A 23968-nucleotide genomic window follows, 5' to 3' on the forward strand; every position below is an offset into this window, starting at 1 on the left:
ATTCCCCTAGCTGGAATCATTACACCAGAGGAGAGAAGCTGAACAGACATTCTCTCCACTAAGAGCTGTGTTTTATGGAAGCAGAGAGGCCAAAATAGGTATTTAAAACAGTTATATAATGTTCCTACTTTTAATATAGTGATTAGAACTGTATACTGAACTAGTTATATGTGTGTTTACTTACAGCTCCACCAATTGCAAACTACAAAGTTCACAATCCAAATTCAAATTCCATATTACAATCCAAATTGCATACAACCATACCAGATCATACTCAACCAATCTGCAAATAGTTACTGCTAACTGCATATTGCAAATTGCGACCAAATTCAGCAAGTGAACTATTAGTTAGAGCTCAGATATACCTCTCAGAGAGATCATAAAGTGCTTAAATAACTTAAAGTGAGAGTACAGATACTCAAGAAATATATCCACCATTTTATGTTGAATGACAAGATTGAACAGTTGAACCACCATTATGCATACTGCCATTTTATGAATCTTTATGCAACACGTGTTATGTACCTGGACTATCTGCTGCGGAGGCGGCATTGTTATATGAAGAAAAGTTGAAGTTAATAAAGAAGTTATTTCAAGCATTTGGTGTGCTCTTTAAACCTGTTTTCGTAAAAAAGAAGCTAGAGGAATTACAGAGTAACAGACAGTCTGGTTAGACTAAAAGTCAGAGATATCAAAATTCTTCTAATGCCACAGCGCAAAAGGCACTTCATAGTGCTGCGCCTGCAACAACAAATCTAGCAGTCAACAATCTCTCACCAAGAGGTTCACTACTCAAAAGTTGCCTCTGAGAGCCTTTTTATAGGTCAGTAGGAGAAACACTTTTTTACGCCCTGTTGTGGCAAGACCCCGTGTCTAATCAGACCTCTGACTGTAATTGTTTGCATATCTGCCTCAGACATAACCGCAGGACGAGTTTTTAAAACAATCCAATCCAGGGAGTTTTTCTGATGCCTGATTGGAGTCGGGGAGGATTTTTTTTTCCTCTAAATTGAGGAAAATTGGCTTCTACCTCACAGTTTTGTTTTTTTTTTACCTTCCTCTGGATCAACTTGCAAGATAACAGGCTAAACTAGATGGAAGGAAGGCTTTGTTCAGCCTCATAAACTATGTTAATATGTATGTTCTATCTGGGTGCGGTATTTTTTTGTCAGTGCATGTATATTGATAATTAAAGTAAGGATGCGGCCAGGTTAAAAAGTTTAGACTGGCTTCTCAAAGAAGATATAGGTCTTCTTACAGAAACTAGGATCACATGCTGTTTGGTACTTTTTGATGGATTTGGTTGTCCAGTTTCCTAACCAACTTTATTATTGCTCCAAAACATCTAAAAATGACGTCATCGAACCTGTTTAAAAGGTCCTGCTGTATTGTGTATACAGCTCCAATGCAGATCTATGTGTTACCATACATACCCATTCTTCGTAGTCTGATCTTGCAGTCATACTTCCTTCTTTCTTTCTGTTCCATGTACGTAGAACTTATTAGAAAGAAGTAGGGAACAGAAAACAATGAGTATTGCTGCAGGATCAGACTACACAAAGTTTTTTTGTTGTGGTCTGTTACCATGGAGACGGATAGGTTTCTACAGCATCACTAGAGCCAAAAATAATTTTTAATTCAAAACCTACTGCAAAGTTACTTCTCCTCTCCCCTTCACATGCTAATGTATGTCAAACAACAATTTTAGAAATGGGTGGAACTTATGTAATCTTTTTGTATTCTGACTTCAAGCAATGTTCTGTTTCCGGAAACATGAGCCCTGGTGGGCAGGGTCCTCTCTATCCCTCTGTACGAGTCTGTCACTCAGTTCAGGATTATAGTAAGCAACCACTGCATCCAAGGAGTTTGTCACAATGTCACACCTCCATTGCCCTCCATACCACGTCGTGCACCAGATGCTAATGGGTGGTCATGAAGAAGATTCTGGCTTACTAGCACTCCTCTGGCAGGACACAATAGCATGGCGGTTAGCATTATTTTGATGTCCATAATACTTTGCATTGCAGAAGTATTGCAGTGTGTTATATTAACAGTCAGAAAATTGCATGTTCTAGTTCCTGGAACAAAAAGCTAAAATAAAAAAATAAGAATGAAATAAAATCCACATGAAAATAAAACATTTTCCATTCAAAAAGTATTGAGAGAAAAAACTTACACATAACTGTATTGACCCGAACTATAAAACTAATGTGTTATTGATCCTGCACAGTAAATGGATGGAAAATAAAAAATGCACTGAAAAACAATACCAGAATACTGTAGTTGTTTTTTGGTAATTTCGCCTAAAAAAAATAGAATGAAAAGAGATCAAAAAGTCGAATGTACCCAAGTACCAATGAAAATTACAAATGAATCCCCCCCAAAAAATACCAAAAAGGTTTTGGCCCTCAGATGCAAAAAATAAATAATTTTTTTTTTTTAAAGAAATTAGTTTTTTATTGTGCAAAAATAGTAAAACTGGTGCTGAGCTGCAAAACCGCATACTACCTACAGACTGGTCTGGCACAGTTTTGAAAGATGACCTCTGTGTCTCCTGGTCTGCATAAATACAATGAAACTTGTGATCTTTTATAGGAGTGGAATGACTACAAACTACGATGGAACCCAGCGGACTACGATAACGTCACCTCCATACGCGTCCCATCAGAGATGATCTGGATCCCGGATATTGTGCTATACAACAAGTAAGTACAGAGGTGTAACATGTAGCTCTTGAGGTCCATACTAAAAATGGATAACCGGGACTAGTGTAATACCGGTGTCTTCTTCTGTAGGAGAGGAGCCGTTGGGTGATCACCGGCACCATGTCATGGTGTGACTTCTAACCCGTCACCCTTTATAACTATTTCTTTAAGAATTTCCATGTATACAGAATGTTAGGTGGTTCCTGAGACTGAAGATTTGCCCAAAAAAGTAGATGCTGTAGAAAATTCACCATGAGCTGTGCACGGCGTATAGCAAATGCAAGGGTGCCCATAACGTCAACTGCATGAGGTCAACCATGGCCCAATTTTATGGCCCTTTCATGACAATCCGCTGTCTTGTCTCATTGCAACTGGTGCTGACCCTGGGTATCATAATTTTTTGGGACCTACCGCCCTCACCACTAGAGATGAGCGAATCGAAGTTCGTGAAGTGGAATTCGATCCGAATTTCAGGAAAAATTCGATTCGCACCAAATCCGAATTTCCTCATGCTTCGTGGTAACGAATAGCATTTTTTCCTAAAATGGCTGCTGCACTTGTGAGGACATGGAGCAAGGAACTCTGGGAAGGCGGGATCACCCATAATGCCATGCATGCAGCCAATCAGCAGCCAGCCAGCCATGTGATGTCACAGCCCTATAAATAGCCTCAGACATTTTCCAGTGTACTTAGTGCAGGGAGAGACGTCAGCAGGCGCTAGGGACAGTGCTAGGAAAGACTTCATTGTGCTAAAAAAAAGATTCACAAGTGCAGGGAAAGGATAGGGAGGAATCATTCCACAGCATTTATGTTATACAGGGTTCAGTAGGGGATGTTATAGCCGGGGTAATAGGAACATTCCTATTACACCTTGCTGCACTGACTGGGGATCCAAATTGCCATTATACAGCTCTGTAATTCCAGCGAACTGTTCTTGTTATTAGGGTGCAAGTGCTGTGTGATACAGCCATTACCAGGGTTTATTACAAGGAAATATTTCTACGTCTTATTTGCCCTTGTGCGGTGCAGTGTATGTTCTAAAGCTGGCATGCTCAACCTGCGGTCCTCCAGCTGTTGCAAAACTACAACACCCAGCATGCCTGAACAGCCTACAGCTATCAGCCTACAGCAGGGCATGGTGGGAGTTGTAGTTTTACAACAGCTGGAGGGCCGCAGGTTGAGCATCCCTGTTCTAAAGCATTTTTTGGCTTGTATTAGTGGGAAAAAAGCTGTTGTGTGGTGAAGTGCGAAAATTACTGCCCCTTTTGCCGTGTATTGGTGGCAAAAGAAAAATATATTTGCTGTTCAGCGGTGCAGTTATCTGTTCTAAAGCCCTTTTTTGGTGTGTATTAGTGGGGAAAAAGAAAAAGGGCTTATTAACTGTTCTGTGTTGAAGTGAGAAAATTACAGCCCTTTTTGGTGTGTTTTAGTGGCAAAAAAAAAAAATATTTGCAGTTCAGCGGTGAAGTTCCATTGTACTATAGCCATTTACAGGGTGTATTAATAGGATAGATACGTACCTCTTATTAGTTGTGCGGTGAATTGTGATCGTTATATTTATTTTTTGGGGTGTAAAAAGGAAAAAAATATATGTGACCAAGTGAAGGCGGATGCTCCACTAACAGGATCCGATTTTTGGGGGTTATTGTTCTGACAGATCAGAGGAAGGGCAAAATAATCAGTGACGTCAACACAAACTTACTGCTGACACCTCTCCACTCTGTCGGGGGGCTCTACTTGTATAAGCGTTTAATAGAACAGGTTCTGTAGACATCTATGTGGAATCAGCTGATGACGGTGTAAAAGGAGTGCGCTTCTACTTGGCGCTAACATCGACCTGTAAGGCTGAGTTCATACTTGGGTTATTTGGTCAGTTTTGGCCCCGTGACTGCCCAAAGAAGTGAAGTGTGCAGTGATTCTAAGAGCGACGCCTGTCATCTGCATGTCATACGGACTCACAGTGTTATTTCACTACCACAGCAGACTCCCTATGCGTGTTACTGCAAGGGACAGTGTTCTACACCACTATAAAGGCTCTCTGCAACCAGGAGATAGCCTTTTTTAATGCGATTTGGATAAATTCGGATCAAAGCAAATTTTCAAAAAAATTTGGCGGACCAGTCGAATCGAATTTTTGAAAAATTTGCTCATCTCTACTCACCACGTTTAATGGAAGGAGTGAGTGACAGGGGTCAACAGATGAATATGGCACGGTCATCATAATGTACTGTTCTTACAGCTGATGATGATTTGGTTGACTGTGTGTTCTTTATGGGTGGCCTTAAGATTTCTCCTCAGGGGCAGGACTACATTATCGTTCATGCAAATGAGCTGGTTTTGTAGTCTCCATTCAGTACTTAAAATACTAAAATGTGATGTTCTCTTGTAAAAATGAAAGTAACCATGGAGTCCAGGTCTTGTTGTTTGGACTCTTGATACTTCAATACTGGAGTAAACTAGAGGCACCCTATAGGGTTATGTTACTGATTTCTACGCATGTTAGCCTTACCATACTGTTTCATGAAGACAGTGCCTTTCCATATGCCTTATCAGGGCATATGTATATCATAAAGGAGGACCCCACTTAGGACCCTAGATATGAGTCAGAGCAGAGTGACGATTCTCACTCTGGCAGATCCATTTGTCCATGCTTTATGTAGTCAGCCATTCATTCAAGCACCTACTGCAGGGGAAATATCTTTGAGGGCTTCTGTAGGTGGACCCATTCTGTCTCATTGGCTAGCTCAGATAACTGGGACTTATGGGATTGAACTGCCGATTAACCCAAAAAGTCTGTTCTTTTTTTGTATTGTCACCGTCAGATCGGGGGTATCAGGTGTAACGCATGGTGTAGATGGGGCAGTGAAGGACAGTAGATCGGGGCAGTTGCCCCTTTTTCCAGTCCCGTGGGGAGACATGGATCGGTGTTTCTCCCCTAAGCTCTTTTTTTTTTTTTTTTTTTTTTTAGAAGGAATGAATTGCCTTGATCTATCGAATGTCACATTAATTTAGTGGCTTAATGAGTTCAGATCACAGAGAGCGGGCGTGAAGCCTGTCAGTTCCATTCAGTGCCGTCGGTTTGCATAACAAAGCAATTATCCTGCTAGGCTGGCTCGCCACACATTTAGCAGATATAATAATCCATCATGGCATGTTTGTGGCATTGTGAAGGCGCTAATTGTCAAGGTATCAGAAACTGCAGCTCTGCGGACGCCTGGAACCTGTCGTCCAGTGGTTCAGAGGGATTAATCTGCTATCCGTATTAAATGAATTCATATTCTGCATTTCATCTAATGTATAAAGCTGAGTGAGTGTATGTGTGTATGTATGTTCGCTAAAGGAATCCGCACCGTTGCATTTACAATCTTGAAATTTGGCACACAGGTACATCAGGTGTCCGGGAAGGTTTTAGACCAGGTCTCAGCTCTCTAGCATGTACTGTTTCTGAGATATTCTCAGAAAATGCATTAGCCAATAGAAGCCTGGTCACATGACCCGTATCAGCCAATAGAAGCTCGCAGGCCCTTAGTTTCCACATACACACAGTTTTACACTAGGTTTCCATTACAACCCAGCCATTTTTCTTCACTGCTGTAGGTCAGTTTTAAAGGGGCAGGGCGCTGTGGATGACACTGTTAAGGGAGCGGAGTGCTGTGGAGGTCACAGTACAGGGGACAGGTAGGGTGGCCATTCAGGCCACCCTCAAAAGACAGACTTAAAAACCCCGCTCCCGGGTCCCGCTAAGCCACACCCCAACCTGGTTGGCCATGCTCCCTCCTACTCCACAGCCAATGGGGATTGAAAAAATTAAGGTAAAAATCTACTTGTATCAGCTGCTGGGGTGAGAGGGAGGGTGACTTTCTCCCTGCAGCTCACGCTCAGACAGCACAGTGCTGCTGTCTGAGAGTGAGCTGTTCAAAAGGACATCGCTGTGTCCGTCTAGGCCCTGCACTGGACGGAGGACAGGGAGTCTGAAAGCCGGACTGTCCAACCTAAAACCGGACCTCTGGCCACCCTAGTGGCAGGCTGCTGTGGAGGTCACAGTTAAGGGGACAATCCGCTATAGAGGTCAGTGTTAAGGGGCAGATTGCTGTAGAGGCCACTGTTAAGAGGAGAGGGTGTTGTGGAAATCACTGTTAAGGGGGTGGGATGCTGTGGAGGTCACTGTTAAAGGGGTGGGCACTGTGAAAGTCTCTGTTAAGAGGGCAGGGAACAGTGGAGGTCACAGTTAAGGGGACGGTCCGCTATGGAGGTCAGTGTTAAGGGGCGGGGTGCTGTAGAGGTAATTTAAGGGGGCGGTATGTTGCGGAGGTTACATTTTAAGGGACCGGAGCTCTGTGCAGGTCACTGTTAAGGGGTCGGGTTATTTTGGAAATCACTGTTAACGAGATGGGGTACTGTGGAGGTCACTAATAAATGGGCGGCCGCTGTGGAGGTCACTGTTAAAGGGGAGGGCGCTGTGGATGTTACTGTACAGGGGGCAGGCCGCTGTGGAGGTCACTGTTAAAGGGCCAGGGTGGTATAGATGTCACTGTTATAGTGGATACTGTCTATCTTTTAATGACACACACAAACATTAAATTAAGTAGATGAAATATACCCGAGCGAAGCCTGGTCCTTCTGCTAGTTCCTCAATAAAGATGAACCAAAGACTTTGCTTCGGTTTGACACCTAGAATGGGGTGCATATTTGTCCACAGTATTGTATACTCTGCATTCAGAGGTATAACTTTCAGCTCCTTGGTGTCCATAACTGATTCATGACATTTATAATGCTAATAGTGACTGTTGGCTCCCCTAAAGCACCAGGTTCAGGGTCCAACTTTAATGGCCTATAGCCATTCATCCATCCTTTTACCTGTAGAGTTGTCTCATAAAGTGGACCTCATCGGGATGGATTTGTGAAACATATGTCCAAAGTGGCCATTTTTGGAAGGTTTTTCAGGCCTTAATGAGCTAATTAAGTGACAATAGCCAGGACGAGCCTGGAATTAAAAAGTCCTAGAAAATATACCCCACCAGCTCACATACAGTACAATGCACCCTGTGGCTTATTTTGTTTTACCACTCGCCTTGTCTACATAAACCACATCATCAACACAAGATGGAAAATACAAGTGGAAAGTAGGAACACCTAGTCACATAATGGAGGACATTTGTTACCACTATTAGTGCCTTATACCACAGGGTATCACAAAATACTTCCTCAGCAGCGCCAAATAAAATCATAGTGCAGCACAAAATACTTAGAGTGGCACAAAAAAACAGGCTGCACAAAATATCTCCCCAGCAGCACCAAATACCACAAGGCAGAACAAAATACATCACTGGCAGTGTCAAATAAATGCTATAGTGCAGCACAAAATACAAAGAAATACTACCTACCAGCACAGAAGTTCTCCACAACAGCATGAAATACCACGGGGCATCACAAAATAAAACCACAGTGCAGCATTATCCCCCTTTCTACCTGTCCCTCATTGACAGCAGCATTGTCCCCTTCCTATCCCTCCCTCACTAAAAGCAGCATTGTCCCCTACCCACCCCTCTCCCACTGGCAGCATCATCATCCCCATTCTAATAATTGCCCCCTCAGACTTGCTGGCCTGTAGCACAAGTGATCCTAGGGTCCAAGGGGGAGTTTTAGAAGACTTCTCATGTTTTCCAGTTCTTCCTCCAGACTCCTTCTGAACTGCTCACTGGGTGAAGGACTTATTGTGAGGAATATCATTATAGGGCCTTCAGCCATTCAAACCTCGGAAACTGCACTGATACAGCAGGGCTTACATTATCTGTTAATTTTCTGCTTCGACATCTTTTGCGCATCCCCCAAACAACCGGCTCACCAGTAATCTGCCTAGTAGGGCAGATTTCCAGTCCAATCCTGTCTAAAACTACTCATCTTATTATACTACAGATGTTCTATGGTATGTGGTCTCCAACCTTTGGGTCTTCAGCATATGAAAACCTAGCATTCCCAGCATGCCCTAGGTTGGTCACAGATTACAAAACACTGATTTACAGTACATTACATGAGTTGGATTTACCTTACAGTGCCTCCTATAGGTTTTGAAAGCTATTGCAGCATAATTAAATAATTCTAGGTTCAGTAGTCTCTCAAGGTGCAGAGACACAACGTTATCGGTCCAGCATAGTGCAGAAAGTGTGGACCATTGGATTCCATGCAGCACTTTTGTTACCTTTTTGTGTTCTACTTTAAAAATTTCCCTTTTCAATTTATTTTTATTCCTCCCCCCTCCTCCCCCCCATCACAGAGTCCCCTGTCATAGTTAAACAACCTGCAGCCAGGCCACCATAGGTAATAACAATGGATCACTGTAATATACTCTCCCAGAGGCTGCAGCTATTTGGAAATAGATTTTTGTTTCTATGTTGTGTCAGATACATCTTTGTCTTTCGAAGTAAATTGGTTAATTTTCGGAAAAACTCATTTTGTTCCTTCCGACTCAACTGCGATTTATAAATCAGCAGATCCCGTGCTGCTTAAAATAAGTGGCCAAGAATAGTCTTCTGTGGATAAGAAATGATGTCCTGGGATGGGTCCTGGAAACTGAAGGAGAAATTCATTTACTGCACAGCAGAAAGTAAAATCAGATCAAAACCAATGAAGTGCATGAAGGAATGTAAGAAAAAAGGGACAAAATATGTAAAAATATTCAATCAGTTAATATTTCCACCTTTTAAAATTAGAACCAACATCATCCGGTCATTGGATTACTAACTGCAGTATGAGACTAGGAAATGTGTCCATTTAGTCTTTAGTATCAGATCGGTGTGGGTCCAACTCCTGAATATCTACCCATCAAATGATCAAAGGGGCTCTTCATTGTTTATCAGGTGTATCTCAGAATATTTTGCAGTGGCTGTGCCTGGGGATGCAGTACTATAGTAGTTATATTCTTGTACATAGGAGCAGTATTATAGTAGTTGTATTCTTGTACATAAGAGCAGTATTATAGTAGTTATATTCTTGTACATAGGAGCAGTATTATAGTAGGTATATTCTTGTACATAGGAGCAGTATTATAGTAGTTATATTCTTGTACATAGGAGGCAGTATTATAGTAGTTATATTCTTGTACATAGGAGCAGTATTATAGTAGTTATATTCTTGTACATAGGAGCAGTATTATAGTAGTTATATTCTTGTACATAGGAGCAGTATTATAGTAGTTATATTCTTGTACATAGGAGGCAGTATTATAGTAGTTATATTCTTGTACATAGGAGCAGTATTATAGTAGTTATATTCTTGTACATAGGATCAGTATTATAGTAGTTATATTCTTGTACATAGGAGCAGTATTATAGTAGTTATATTCTTGTACATAGGAGCAGTATTATAGCAGTTATATTCTTGTACATAGGAGGCAGTATTATAGTAGTTTTATTCTTGTACATAGGAGGCAGTATTATAGTAGTTATATTCTTGTACATAGGAGCAGTATTATAGTAGTTATATTCTTGTACATAGGAGCAGTATTATAGTAGTTATATTCTTGTACATAGGAGCAGTATTATAGTAGTTATATTCTTGTACATAGGAGCAGTATTATAGTAGTTATATTCTTGTACATAGGAGCAGTATTATAGTAGTTATATTCTTGTACATAGGAGCAGTATTATAGTAGTTATATTCCTGTACATAGGAGCAGTATTATAGTAGTTATATTCTTGTACATAGGAGCAGTATTATAGTAGTTATATTCTTGTACATAGGAGCAGTATTATAGTAGTTATATTCTTGTACATAGGAGGCAGTATTATAGTAGTTATATTCTTGTACATAGGAGCAGTATTATAGTAGTTATATTCTTGTACATAGGAGCAGTATTATAGTAGTTATATTCTTGTACATAGGAGCAGTATTATAGTAGTTATATTCTTGTACATAAGAGCAGTATTATAGTAGTTATATTCTTGTACATAGGAGGCAGTATTATAGTAGTTATATTCTTGTACATAGGATGCAGTATTATAGTAGTTATATTCTTGTACATAGGAGGCAGTATTATAGTAGTTATATTCTTGTACATAGGAGCAGTATTATAGTAGTTATATTCTTGTACATAGGAGGCAGTATTATAGTAGTTATATTCTTGTACATAGGAGCAGTATTATAGTAGTTATATTCTTGTACATAGGAGCAGTATTATTGTAGTTATATTCTTGTACATAGGAGCAGTATTATAGTAGTTGTATTCTTGTACATAAGAGCAGTATTATAGTAGTTGTACTCTTGTACATAAGAGCAGTATCATAGTAGTTATATTCTTGTACATAGGAGCAGTATTATAGTAGTTATATTCTTGTACATAAGAGGCAGTATTATAGTAGTTATATTCTTGTACAAAGGAGCTGTATTATAGTAATTATATTCTTGTACATAGGAGCAGTATTATAGTAGTTATATTCTTGTACATATGAGCAGTATTATAGTAGTTATATTATTGTACATAGGAGCAGTATTATAGTAGTTATATTCTTGTACATAGGAGCAGTATTATAGTAATTATATTCTTGTACATAGGGGCAGTATTATAGTAGTTATATTATTGTACATAGGGGCAGTATTATAGTAGTTATATTCTTGTACATAGGAGCAGTATTATAGTAGTTATATTCTTGTACATAGGGGATGCAGTATTATAGTAGTTATATTCTTGTACATAAGAGCAGTATTATAGTAGTTATAGTCTATACTGTCAGCTTTAATTTGAGGGTATTTACATCCAAATCAGGTGAACGGTGTAGGAATTACAACAGTTTGCATATGTGCCTCCCACTTGTTAAGGGACCAAAAGTAATGGGACAATTGGCTTTTCAGCTGTTCCATGGCCAGGTGTGTGTTATTCCCTCATTATCCCAATTACAATGAGCAGATAAAAGGTCCAGAGGTCATTTCCAGTCTGCTATTTGCATTTAGAATCTGTTGCTGTCAACTCTCAAGATGAGATCCAAAGAGCTGTCACTATCAGTGAAGCAAGCCATCATTAGGCTGAAAAAACAAAACAAACCCATCAGAGAGATAGCAAAAACATTAGGGTGGACAAAACAACTGTTTGGAACATTCTTCAAAAGAAGGAACGCACCGGTGAGCTCAGCAACACCACAAGACCCGGAAGACCACGGAAAACAACTGTGGTGTATGACCGAAGAATTCTTTCCCTGGTGAAGAAAACAACCTTCACAACAGTTGGCCAGATCAAGAACACTCTCCAGGAGGTAGGTGTATGTGTGTCAAAGTCAACAATCAAGAGAAGACTTCACCAGAGTGAATACAGAGGGTTCACCACAAGATGTAAACCATTGGTGAGCCTCAAAAACAGGAAGGCCAGATTAGAGTTTGCCAAACGACATCTAAAAAAGCCTTCACAGTTCTGGAACAACATCCTATGGACAGATGAGACCAAGATCCACTTGTACCAGAGAGATGGTAAGAGAAGAGTATGAAGAAGGAAAGGAACTGCTCATGATCCTAAGCATACCACCTCATCAGTGAAGCATGGTGGTGGTAGTGTCATGGCGTGGGCAAGTATGGCTGCCAATGGAACTGGTTCTCTTGTATTTATTGATGATGTGACTGCTGACAAAAGCAGCAGGATGAATTCTGAAGTGTTTCGGGCAATATTATCTGCTCATATTCAGCCAAATGCTTCAGAACTCATTGGACGGCGCTTCACAGTGCAGATGGACAATGACCCAAAGCATACTGCAAAAGCAACCAAAGAGTTTTTTAAGGGAAAGAAGAGGAATGTTATGCAATGGCCAAGTCAATCACCGGACCTGAATCCGATTGAGAATGCATTTCACTTGCTGAAGACAAAACTGAAGGGAAAATGCCCCAAGAACAAGCAGGAACTGAAGACAGTTGCAGTAGAGGCCTGGCAGAGCATCACCAGGGCTGAAACCCAGCGTCTGGTGATGTCTATGCGTTCCAGACTTCAGGCTGTAATTGACTGCAAAGGATTTGCAACCAAGTATTAAAAAGTGAAAGTTTGATTTATGATTATTATTCTGTCCCATTACTTTTGGTCCCTTTAACAATCAGTTATCAGTATTATAGTAATTGTATTCTTGTACATAGGGGACAGTATTATAGTAGTTATATTGTTGTACATAGGAGCAGTATTATAGTGGTTATATTCTTGTACATAGGAGCAGTATTATAGTAGTTATATTCTTGTACATAGGATCAGTATTATAGTAATTATATTCTTGTACATAGGGGCCAGTATTATAGTAGTTATATTCTTGTACATAGGAGCAGTATTATAGTGGTTATATTATTGTACAAAGGAGCAGTATTATAGTAGTTATATTCTTGTACAGTTGGATCAGTATTATAGTAGTTATATTCTTGTACATAGGAGCAGTATTATAGTAGTTATATTCTTGTACATAGGAGCAGTATTATAGTAGTTATATTCTTGTACATAGGAGCAGTATCATAGTGGTTATATTCTTGTACATAGGAGCAGTATTATAGTGGTTATATTCTTGTACATAGGAGCAGTATTATAGTAGTTATATTCTTGTATATAGGAGCAGTATTATAGTAGTTATATTCTTGTACATAGGAGCAGTATTATAGTAGTTATATTCTTGTACATAGGAGCAGTATTATAGTAGTTATATTCTTGTACATAGAAGGAGTATTATAGTAGTTATATTCTTGTACATAGGAGCAGTATTATAGTAGTTATATTCTTGTACATAGGAGGCAGTATTATAGTAGTTATATTCTTATACATAGGAGGCAGTATTATAGTAGTTATATTCTTGTACATAGGAGGCAGTATTATAGTATATTCATACACATAGGAGCAGTATTCCAGCATGTTAAAATGAAATAAAATCTTGCAAACAAAATACGCATCCATTAATAGATTTTTTTCCCTTTTCCAACAGTGCAGACGGGGAGTTTGCCATTACACACATGACTAAAGCTCACCTCTCTCACACCGGGAAGGTGCAGTGGGTTCCTCCTGCCATCTACAAGAGCTCCTGTAGCATCGATGTGACCTTCTTCCCTTTCGACCAGCAGAACTGCAAGATGAAATTTGGATCATGGACATATGACAAAGCAAACATCGACTTGGAGAGCATGGAACGAAACGTGGACTTGAAGGACTACTGGGAGAGTGGAGAGTGGGCCATAGTCAACGCTGTTGGGACGTACAACACTAAAAAGTATGATTGCTGCACTGAGATTTACCCTGACATCACCTATTTCTTTATAATTCGGAGGTTGCCCTTATTCTACACCATTAATTTAATCATCCCGTGTCTTCTGATCTCCTGCCTTACCGTCTTGGTCTTCTATCTTCCTTCGGATTGCGGGGAGAAGATCACATTGTGCATCTCAGTACTTTTATCTCTTACTGTGTTCCTCCTGCTGATCACTGAGATCATCCCCTCCACCTCACTGGTGATCCCATTGATTGGGGAGTACCTGCTCTTCACCATGATATTCGTTACACTCTCCATAGTCATCACAGTGTTTGTGCTGAATGTCCACCACCGTTCACCTAGTACTCACAAAATGCCTCTTTGGGTGCGTTCTGTCTTTCTGGATCACATTCCAAGGTGGCTGTTCATGAAGAGGCCACCAGCTCCTGTAGAGCAGATTTTTAGTCAGTATGACCCTCCCGAACTTAAACTTAGCACGTCCAAATACTGGATGGAGACAGATGTGGACGAGAAGTGGGGGGAACCGGAGGCTGAGATGCCACCTTGCCACGTGCACCACATCTCCAGACACAATCACAGTCTTCAGCATCGTTATGACTATAACCAGCCAGTGCCTGGGGGGCAGTGTCAGACCCCTCGTCAGAGCAAAGTGGACAACGTGGAACCTAATTTCTTGCTCTCACCAAGTATTTTAAAAGCTTTAGAAGGAGTACAGTACATAGCAGACCACCTACGGGCTGAAGATGCTGACTTTTCTGTAAGTAAGACTCTTAGCATTGGTGGACCCATGATGGTTGTTAGGATGCAATTTAATGATGGGGGTTGTAGTACTGAATGGTCCTCTCTAGTGTTGAGCAAAGCGAGCTTCGGATGCTTCATCCAAAGTCGCTTCGTTCAAAACTTCGTAATAATACTGTGTGGAGATCTGTCTCCATACAGTATTAGAATGTATGGGCTCAGATGAGCCGAAGTTAGTTATTCATGAAGTCGCATGTGATTAGACTTCCGAGGTACTAGTCAGAACCGAAGCCGAGTTCGTTTTCAAGTTTTCAAGTGGTTTTCCATTTTAAAAGTCAACTAACGACATTATTCAACGAAGTCACATGTGGCCCGTGATGACGTCATCACTGGGATTCGTGGACTTTGATTAGCTCAATACTAGCAGAGATCTCCACCAGGGAGAGCCCGTCACAGGGTGGTGCTAGAGCACCCAGTCCTCACAAACATGGGAGTGGCCTTTTGGAGAGATGTGGCCTATATAAAAGGACATGGCAAAATATATTCAGACCCCCTACATTATCAGACCCCAGACCAGACTCCATAAATATATACAAATTCTCTATATTAATATCTATACCCCAGACAAGAACCCCAAATTAATTTCAAACCCCAGAGCAGACTCCTAAAGATGTATTCAGACCCCCTAAATTAATATCAAATCTCATACCAGACCCCCTAAATATATTCACACACCCTATACTAACATCTATATCCCAGAATAGACCCCTAACCATAGTGATACTCCCTTTGTTAATTCCCCTGACCCCTAAATTATCAGACCCTAAACCAGACACTTTTATTAATATCAGTCCCAAAACCAGACTCCTATAGTAACAGATTCCATACTAGACGCCTACTGTATATATATTCATACTCCCTTTACTAAACCCCAGATCCCTACGTTAATATCAGACTCTCGACATTAATATTAGATCCCAGGTCACATCCCCAAAATATACTCAGACCCCTTATGTGAATCAGTCCAGGACCAGACCAATAAAAAAGTCCAGAAGAACCCCTATGTTAATATCAGACCCTAGACCAGGCTCCCTATATTAATATTAGACCTGAAACAAGACCCCCTAATAAAGTCAGAATGTAAAGACGTCTAAATCACTCTCATAGCCTGGAGCACAGACGTTAGGTTATGGAGCAGATTTGCACTTCTTAACGTCTTGTAAAAATTACCTCCAAAGTGGAGCTACAGGTTGCGGGCAATTTCACAATCCGGCATATCCTCTTACTTCTGTCCCAAATCTGATGATCCCCAAGTAGGGTCTTTGGAGTAGCATTATTATAGGGTACAGGCTGCCCCCTGCAGCAGGCTAAAGTTCTATGCATTCACTATACAATTTCCCACCACAACTGTACAATTATTTTAAGGAAGAAGAACAGTAGTAGTTATCTAGTAGTTAAATTCTATGGAGCAGTATTATAATTACTATAATACTACCTTCAATGTATGAGTATAACTACTATAATGCTGCTCCTATGTACAAGAATATAACTACTATAATACTGCCTCCTATGTACAGGAATATAACTACTATAATACTGCCTCCTATGTACAAGAATATAACTACTATAATACTGCTCCTATGTACAAGAATATATTTACTATAATACTGCTCCTATGTACAAGAATATAACTACTATAATACTGCTCCTATGTACAAGAATATAACTACTATAATACTGCTCCTATGTACAAGAATATAACTACTCTAATACTGCTCCTATGTACAATAATATAACTACTATAATACTGCTCCTATGTACAGAAATATAATTACTATAAATACTGCTCCTATGTGCAAGAATATAACTACTATAATACTAGTCCTATGTACAAGAATATAACTACTATAATACTGCTCCTATGTACAAGAATATAACTACTATAAGACTGCCTCCTATGTACAAGAATATAACTACTATAATACTGCATCCTATGTACAAGAATATAACTACTATAATACTGCCTCCTATGTACAAGAATATAACTACTATAATACTGCTCCTATGTACAATAATATAACTACTATAATACTGCCTCCTATGTACAAGAATATAACTACTATAATACTGCTCCTATGTACAAGAATATAACTACTATAATACTGCTCCTATGTACAAGAATATAACTACTATAATACGACCTCCTATGTACAAGAATATAACTACTATAATACTGCTCCTATGTACAAGAATATAACTACTATAATACTGCTCCTATGTACAAGAATATAACTACTATAATACTGCTCCTATGTACAAGAATATAACTACTATAATACTGCTCCTATGTACAAGAATATAACTACTATAATACTGCTCCTATGTACAAGAATATAACTACTATAATACTAGTCCTATGTACAAGAATATAACTACTATAATACTGCTCCTATGTACAAGAATATAACTACTATAAGACTGCCTCCTATGTACAAGAATATAACTACTATAATACTGCATCCTATGTACAAGAATATAACTACTATAATACTGCTCCTATGTACAAGAATATAACTACTATAATACTGCTCCTATGTACAAGAATATAACTACTATAATACTGCTCCTATGTACAAGAATATAACTACTCTAATACTGCTCCTATGTACAATAATATAACTACTATAATACTGCTCCTATGTACAGAAATATAATTACTATAAATACTGCTCCTATGTGCAAGAATATAACTACTATAATACTAGTCCTATGTACAAGAATATAACTACTATAATACTGCTCCTATGTACAAGAATATAACTACTATAAGACTGCCTCCTATGTACAAGAGTATAACTACTATAATACTGCATCCTATGTACAAGAATATAACTACTATAATACTGCCTCCTATGTACAAGAATATAACTACTATAATACTGCTCCTATGTACAATAATATAACTACTATAATACTGCTCCTATGTACAAGAATATAACTACTATAATACTGCCTCCTATGTACAAGAATATAACTACTATAATACTGCTCCTATGTACAAGAATATAACTACTATAATACTGCTCCTATGTACAAGAATATAACTACTATAATACGACCTCCTATGTACAAGAATATAACTACTATAATACTGCTCCTATGTACAGAAATATAATTACTATAAATACTGCTCCTATGTGCAAGAATATAACTACTATAATACTGCTCCTATGTACAAGAATATAACTACTATAATACTGCTCCTATGTACAAGAATATAACTACTATAATACTAGTCCTATTTACAAGAATATAACTACTATAATACTGCCTCCTATGTACAAGAATATAACTACTATAATACTGCTCCTATGTACAAGAATATATATAACTACTATAATACTGCTCCTATGTACAAGAATATAACTACTATAATACTGCCCCTATGTACAGGACTATAACTACTATAATACTGCCTCCTATGCAGGGCCGGTGCCACCCATAAGCAAGGTACGCCACCGCGTAGAGCGCACTCTTGCTGTAGGCGCCGGCCCGAGGCGCCGCCTCCTAGCTAATTTATTCATTTCACTTGCCTCTGTGTAATCTCGCACAGGCGCACTGGCAGAGGCATCGTCGAGCGAAGTGTGCATGCGCCAACTTCCAGCGCACCTCGTTCAACGATGCCTCTGCCAGTGCACCTGTGCGAGATTAAGGTGCTTCTCTGCAATTACACAGAGGCAAGTGAAGTGAATAAATTAGCTAGGAGGTGGCGCTGGGCGGGGAGGGGATCTGTGGATGACACTGATGGGGATCTGTGGATGACACTGATGGGGATCTGTGGATGACACTGATGGGGATCTGTGGATGACACTGATGGGGATCTGTGGATGACACTGATGGGGATCTGTGGATGACACTGATGGGGATCTGTGGATGACACTGATGGGGATCTGTGGATGACACTGATGGGGATCTGTGGATGACACTTAGGGGGATCTGTGGATGACACTTAGGGGGATCTGTGGATGACACTTAGGGGGATCTGTGGATGACACTGATGGGGATCTGTGGATGACACTGATGGGGATCTGTGGATGACACTGATGGGGATCTGTGGATGACACTGATGGGGATCTGTGGATGACACTGATGGGGATCTGTGGATGACACTGATGGGGATCTGTGGATGACACTGATGGGGATCTGTGGATGACACTGATGGGGATCTGTGGATAACACTTAGGGGGATCTGTGGATAACACTTAGGGGGATCTGTGGATGACACTTAGGGGGATCTGTGGATGACACTTAGGGGGATCTGTGGATGACACCGATGGGGATCTGTGGATGACACTGATGGGGATCTGTGGATGACATGGTATGTAGCAGGAGGGAGAAAACGTGGCCTTACCACAATGAAGGGTACAGTCTGTATAAATAGGTGGCCAACAAAAAAGTGGCGGGTCAAGGGGCATGGTCAATAGGCGGAGTCAAGGGGGTGGCAAAATTAGCTTTTGCCTAGGGTGGCAAAAATCTTTGCACCAGTCAAGCTCCTATGTACAAGAATATAACTGCTATAATACTGCTCCTATGTACAAGAATATAACTACTATAATACTGCCTCCTATGTACAAGAATATAACTACTATAATACTGCTCCTATGTACAGGAATATTACTACTATAATACTGCTCCTATTTACAGGAATATTACTACTATAATACTGCTCTTATTTACAGGAATATTACTACTATAATACTGCCTCCTATGTACAATGAGATAAGCATTTTTAATCCAGATATACATTTCTCCATAACTTTCTGTTTTTATGGTTCCTCTTAATCTCTAATGATCTTTTTACACCTGAGCTCAGACTAACTGCAGTCGTGTGTTGGAAAGCCTCGCTGTGTAGGGACACCCGGGTTCTTGCATGCCAATGGTAGTATTTAATGGTGGATATTATCACATACAGTGGATATAAAAAGTCTACACACCCCTGTTAAAATGTCAGGTTTCTGTGCTGTAAAAAATAAGACAAAGATAAATCATTTCAGAACTTTTTCCACCTTTAATGTGACCAATAAACTGTACAACTCAATTGAAAAACAAACTGAAATCTTTTAGGTAGAGGGAAGAAGACTAAAATAAAGTGGTTGCATATAACTGGGGATGTAGCTGTGTTCAGAATTAAGCAATCACATTGAAAATCCTGTTAAATAGGAGTCAACATACACCGGCCATCATGTAAAGTGCCTCTGATTAACCCCCAAGGCATTAGATATACCATGGAACACAGTGAAAACAGTCATCATCAAGTGGAGAAAATATGGCACCACAGTGACATTACCAAGAACTGGACGTCCCTCCAAAATTAATGAAAAGACGAGAAGAAAACTGGTCTGGGAGGCGACCAAGAGGCCTACAGCAACATTAAAGGAGCTTCAGGAATATCTGCCAAGTACTGGCTGTGTGGTACATGTGACAACAATCTCTCGTATTCTTCATATGTCTGGGCTATGGGGTAGAGTGGCAAGACGAAAGCCTTTTCTTACGAAGAAAAACATCCAAGCCAGGCGACATTTTGCAAAAACACATCTAAAGTCTCCCAAAAGCATGTGGGAAAAGGTGTTATGGTCTGAGGAAACCAAGGTTGAACTTTTTGGCCATAATTCCAAAAGATATGTTTGGCGCAAAAACAACACTGCACATCACCAAAAGAACACCATCCCCACAGTGAAGCATGGTGGTGGCAGCATCATGCCAAGGGGCTATATTTCTTCAGCTGGAACTGGGGCCTTAGTTAAGCTAGAGGGAATTATGAACAGTTCCAAATACCAGTCAATATTGTCACAAAACCTTCAGGCTTCTGCTAGAAAGCTGAACATGAAGAGGAACTTCATCTTTCAGCATGACAACGACCCAAAGCATACATCCAAATCAACAAAGGAATGGCTTCACCAGAAGAAGAGTAAAGTTTTGGAATGGCCCAGCCAGAGCCCAGACCTGAATCTGATTGAAAATCTGTGGGGTGATCTGAAGAGTGCTGTGCCCAGGAGATGCCCTCGCAATCTGACAGATTTGGAGTGTTTTTGCAAAGAAGATTGGGCAAATCTTGCCAAGTCAAAATGTGCCATGCTGATAGACTTATACCCAAAAAGAGTGTTGTATTAAAATCAAAAGGTGCTTCAACAAAGTATTAGTTAAGGGTGTGCACACTGACGCAACCATATTATTTTATTTTTATATATTTTTCTTCCCTCTACCTAAAAGATTTCAGTTTGTTTTTCAATTGAGTCGTACAGTTTATAGGTCACATTAAAGGTGGAAAAAGTTCTAAAATGATTTATCTTTGTCTATTTTTTTTACAGAACAGAAACCTGACATTTTAACAGGGGTGTGTAAACTTTTTTTTATATCCACTGGACATTGTTCCCCTGTCGATTTTACCATTAGTAGATGGAACACCATAGATAATATCAGGATATTTCAGGGATTGCAACCTTGAGATCTTTAAGTTGTCAGACACTTCCCTCTATAATATCCTCCCTCCCCAGCACTCCGTTATGAAATGCTCCATTGTCTCCTGTGGACATCCCAGGGGACTCTTCCTATCTGACTGAGTCAAGTATTTTAGGTTTCCTCTGACAAAGAGCCTCCCATGTAGTGACAGCCAGGCAATGTCATACAGTTTAGCGGGGAGTCATTTCCCATTGAGGAACCTAAGATTCCTGCATTGTGGTGGTTGGACAATCCCTCAGAGCAAGTGAAGAGCAAAAGAAATCCCTACATATCTTAAAGTCTAGTTCTTTCCTTGTCTTACTCTCTCTATGTAAGACTTTTTTAGCCTCCACTTCCTGACACATTTCAGGGCATAGTCCAGATACTGGGGGAGGTAGTCCTGCGTCCATCTCTTCCTCTTGAGACTTCCACCTCGTACCCAAGATTCTGCAAAAGGCAATATCCATTCCCTCACACTATTCAACAACAGAGGACTATTATTTCAGTTCAAGTCACCAAAATTAACTTTTAGGAACACCCTTGGATTTATCATATGAAGCCCACCCTCTCTCCTCTGTAGATACATTATGGCCCTCTTTATCAGGTTCAACCTGTTCCCCATAACATTTGGAAGAACATGCTAAAGAGCCTAGCTTAAAAAGATTTTGGCAAAGGGAAAATGACATACGTACAAGAGTACAGGGACCAGGTGAGTCTACAACATTTTAACCCTTTCTCTATAGGTCAGCCTCCAGTTCTTCCATCGCTGAATCTTTGTATTTCCGGCTTCCAATTTCTCTTCCCATTTATCCTGGCATTATCGTCCCTCCAAAATTTAACCTCTGAGATCTTAATATGGGTGGAGGCTTTCGCAAATTGTGGCAGATGAAACTCTGGATCCAAAAAGCTTGACTCTTCTCAAGGTTGACCAGAGACCCTGAGGCCTCTGAGTAGCTTCTGATGGCTGCAGACAACATCGGCACCTCACAAGGCTCAGATATCACCACAGTCACATCATCCACATAGGTAACAAAACTCAGAGGAAAGAAGTGGGGGACTGGCACCTCCTGCAGTGACCTTAGAAACGGGTCTAACGCAAACATATACAGCAGCGGACTCAACGTTCAACCCTGTCTCACCCCTGCCTCAACCCTAAACGTGTCACCCTGCCAACCATTGACCAGAGGAAAGCCGTCTGCCTCTCTATACAAAGTTTTCAGCCAATCAATAAATTGTCCTGGAATACCGTACTTTGACAAAGTGGCCCATAGATACTCATGGTCTACTCTGTCAAAGGCTTTAGCCTGGTCAAGACCAACAACATATCTCCCACACCGAAGAGTTTTACATCTCTTAAACATCTCCCTTATCGAGATGACTGCTCCAGAGATGTTCCACCCTTTAACTGTGCTAAACTAACAGCCTGCCAACAGTGCCCGGGACAAACAGACTAACCTAGAGAACAGAATTTTTGCTAGAATCTTCCTGTCGACATTCAAGAGGGCAATAGGCCTCCAGTTCTTGATGTCACTAGGCTCCTTACCTTTAGACAGCAGAATTAACGAGGACACCCTCATGGACAGAGGCATCAGGTGGTTTTGTAGACAATTTTTGTACACTTCCACGAGGATTGGAGCTAAGTGGTCTCTGAACTTATAAAATTCTGCTGTTATACCATCTGGACCTGGTAACTTCTTCAGATGTAACTGATTAATGGCCACTTTAACCTCCTCCATAATTAGTTATGCTGTCAAAGGAGAAAAATCCACATCCATAGTATCAGGGCCTGGAGTTGCTTTCAAGAATTCATCTTTTCTTTATCCAAAACCTTCTTCTGAAATAAAATAATAATTTCTCACCACCCCCAGGATACCCTCCCAAGATTCCTGCAGAACGCCCTGGGAGTCAGTGAGACTTGTGACCACTTTGTTGGCAACACGCTCCCGGCAGTTCTCAAAGGGATCAGGTGACCCTAAGGACCCATAATCCCATTCAAGAACTAGGGAGGTCCTTACTTTTATCCTATTCACATTACTTGAGATGATTTTAAGGTAAAAATCAGCCATCAGAGTAAGACAAAGTACAAAAAACAGAGAAACGGACCCCATCATCATAAATCAGAGTCTGAGCACTCCCGCTGACCACCACCAGTTTCCATGTCTGAATCATACTGTTGCTTAACTTGAATGGGTCTCTTTTTGAGAGAGGATCATCATTTGGGTCCCCATCATACTCAGCCATCATATACTTTAACTCTCTCTCCATTTCTGCCTCTGTGTCTGACTCAGACAAGACACTGAATCTATTGGTCATTGTCGCATCTGGTCTACTGTCCACTTTCACCTTACTTGGCTTTAGGACGGTGGGCCACTCACCCTCAGGCTTACGGCTGGACTTATCTAAATTCTTTCTTTTAGATTGCTTATTCTCCTCAGTGGTGGACACTGGAGCAGAAGAAGAGACAACGTCTGAGTCTACACCCTTTGTGACCACTTTCATGTTCCTCTCAATGATTTCTGACTCAGGTTGGGTTTGTGTTGGATCACTGTGTGGTACGTCCTGTTGAAATTGTGTCCCTGTCGGTACTGACCCTGATATCAACGCGCCCTCTTCTAGGTCATCTGTCTCTGCTAGTAAGTCATCGTCTGTAAAGTCTTTGCAGATGTTATGCCAGGCGTCAGGACAGTCCATGACCAATCTTACCACACAAATTATATCGAATGACCTGGCAATTTGCACTTACATCACCAACCTCCCCACACAGGTTGCACTTTACCATGGTGCACGCACTCCCAAGTGACCAGTCTTCCCACA

General features: G+C 40.4%; 1 protein-coding gene across 2 annotated transcripts in view; it reads left to right on the forward strand.

Moving 5' to 3' along the window:
- Positions 1–23968, forward strand: part of CHRNA2 (cholinergic receptor nicotinic alpha 2 subunit) — a 101576-nt gene that overhangs the window by 67362 nt on the left and 10246 nt on the right. For both annotated transcript variants that reach the window (XM_040427116.1, XM_040427115.1), the window contains 2 exons: positions 2596–2705; positions 13637–14675. In XM_040427116.1, coding sequence (XP_040283050.1) covers positions 2596–2705; positions 13637–14675 — 1149 coding nt within the window. The remainder of the gene's footprint in view (positions 1–2595; positions 2706–13636; positions 14676–23968) is intronic.

This window comes from Bufo bufo, chromosome 4 (genome assembly GCF_905171765.1).
Source record: "Bufo bufo chromosome 4, aBufBuf1.1, whole genome shotgun sequence".
Classification (NCBI taxonomy): Eukaryota; Metazoa; Chordata; class Amphibia; order Anura; family Bufonidae; genus Bufo; species Bufo bufo.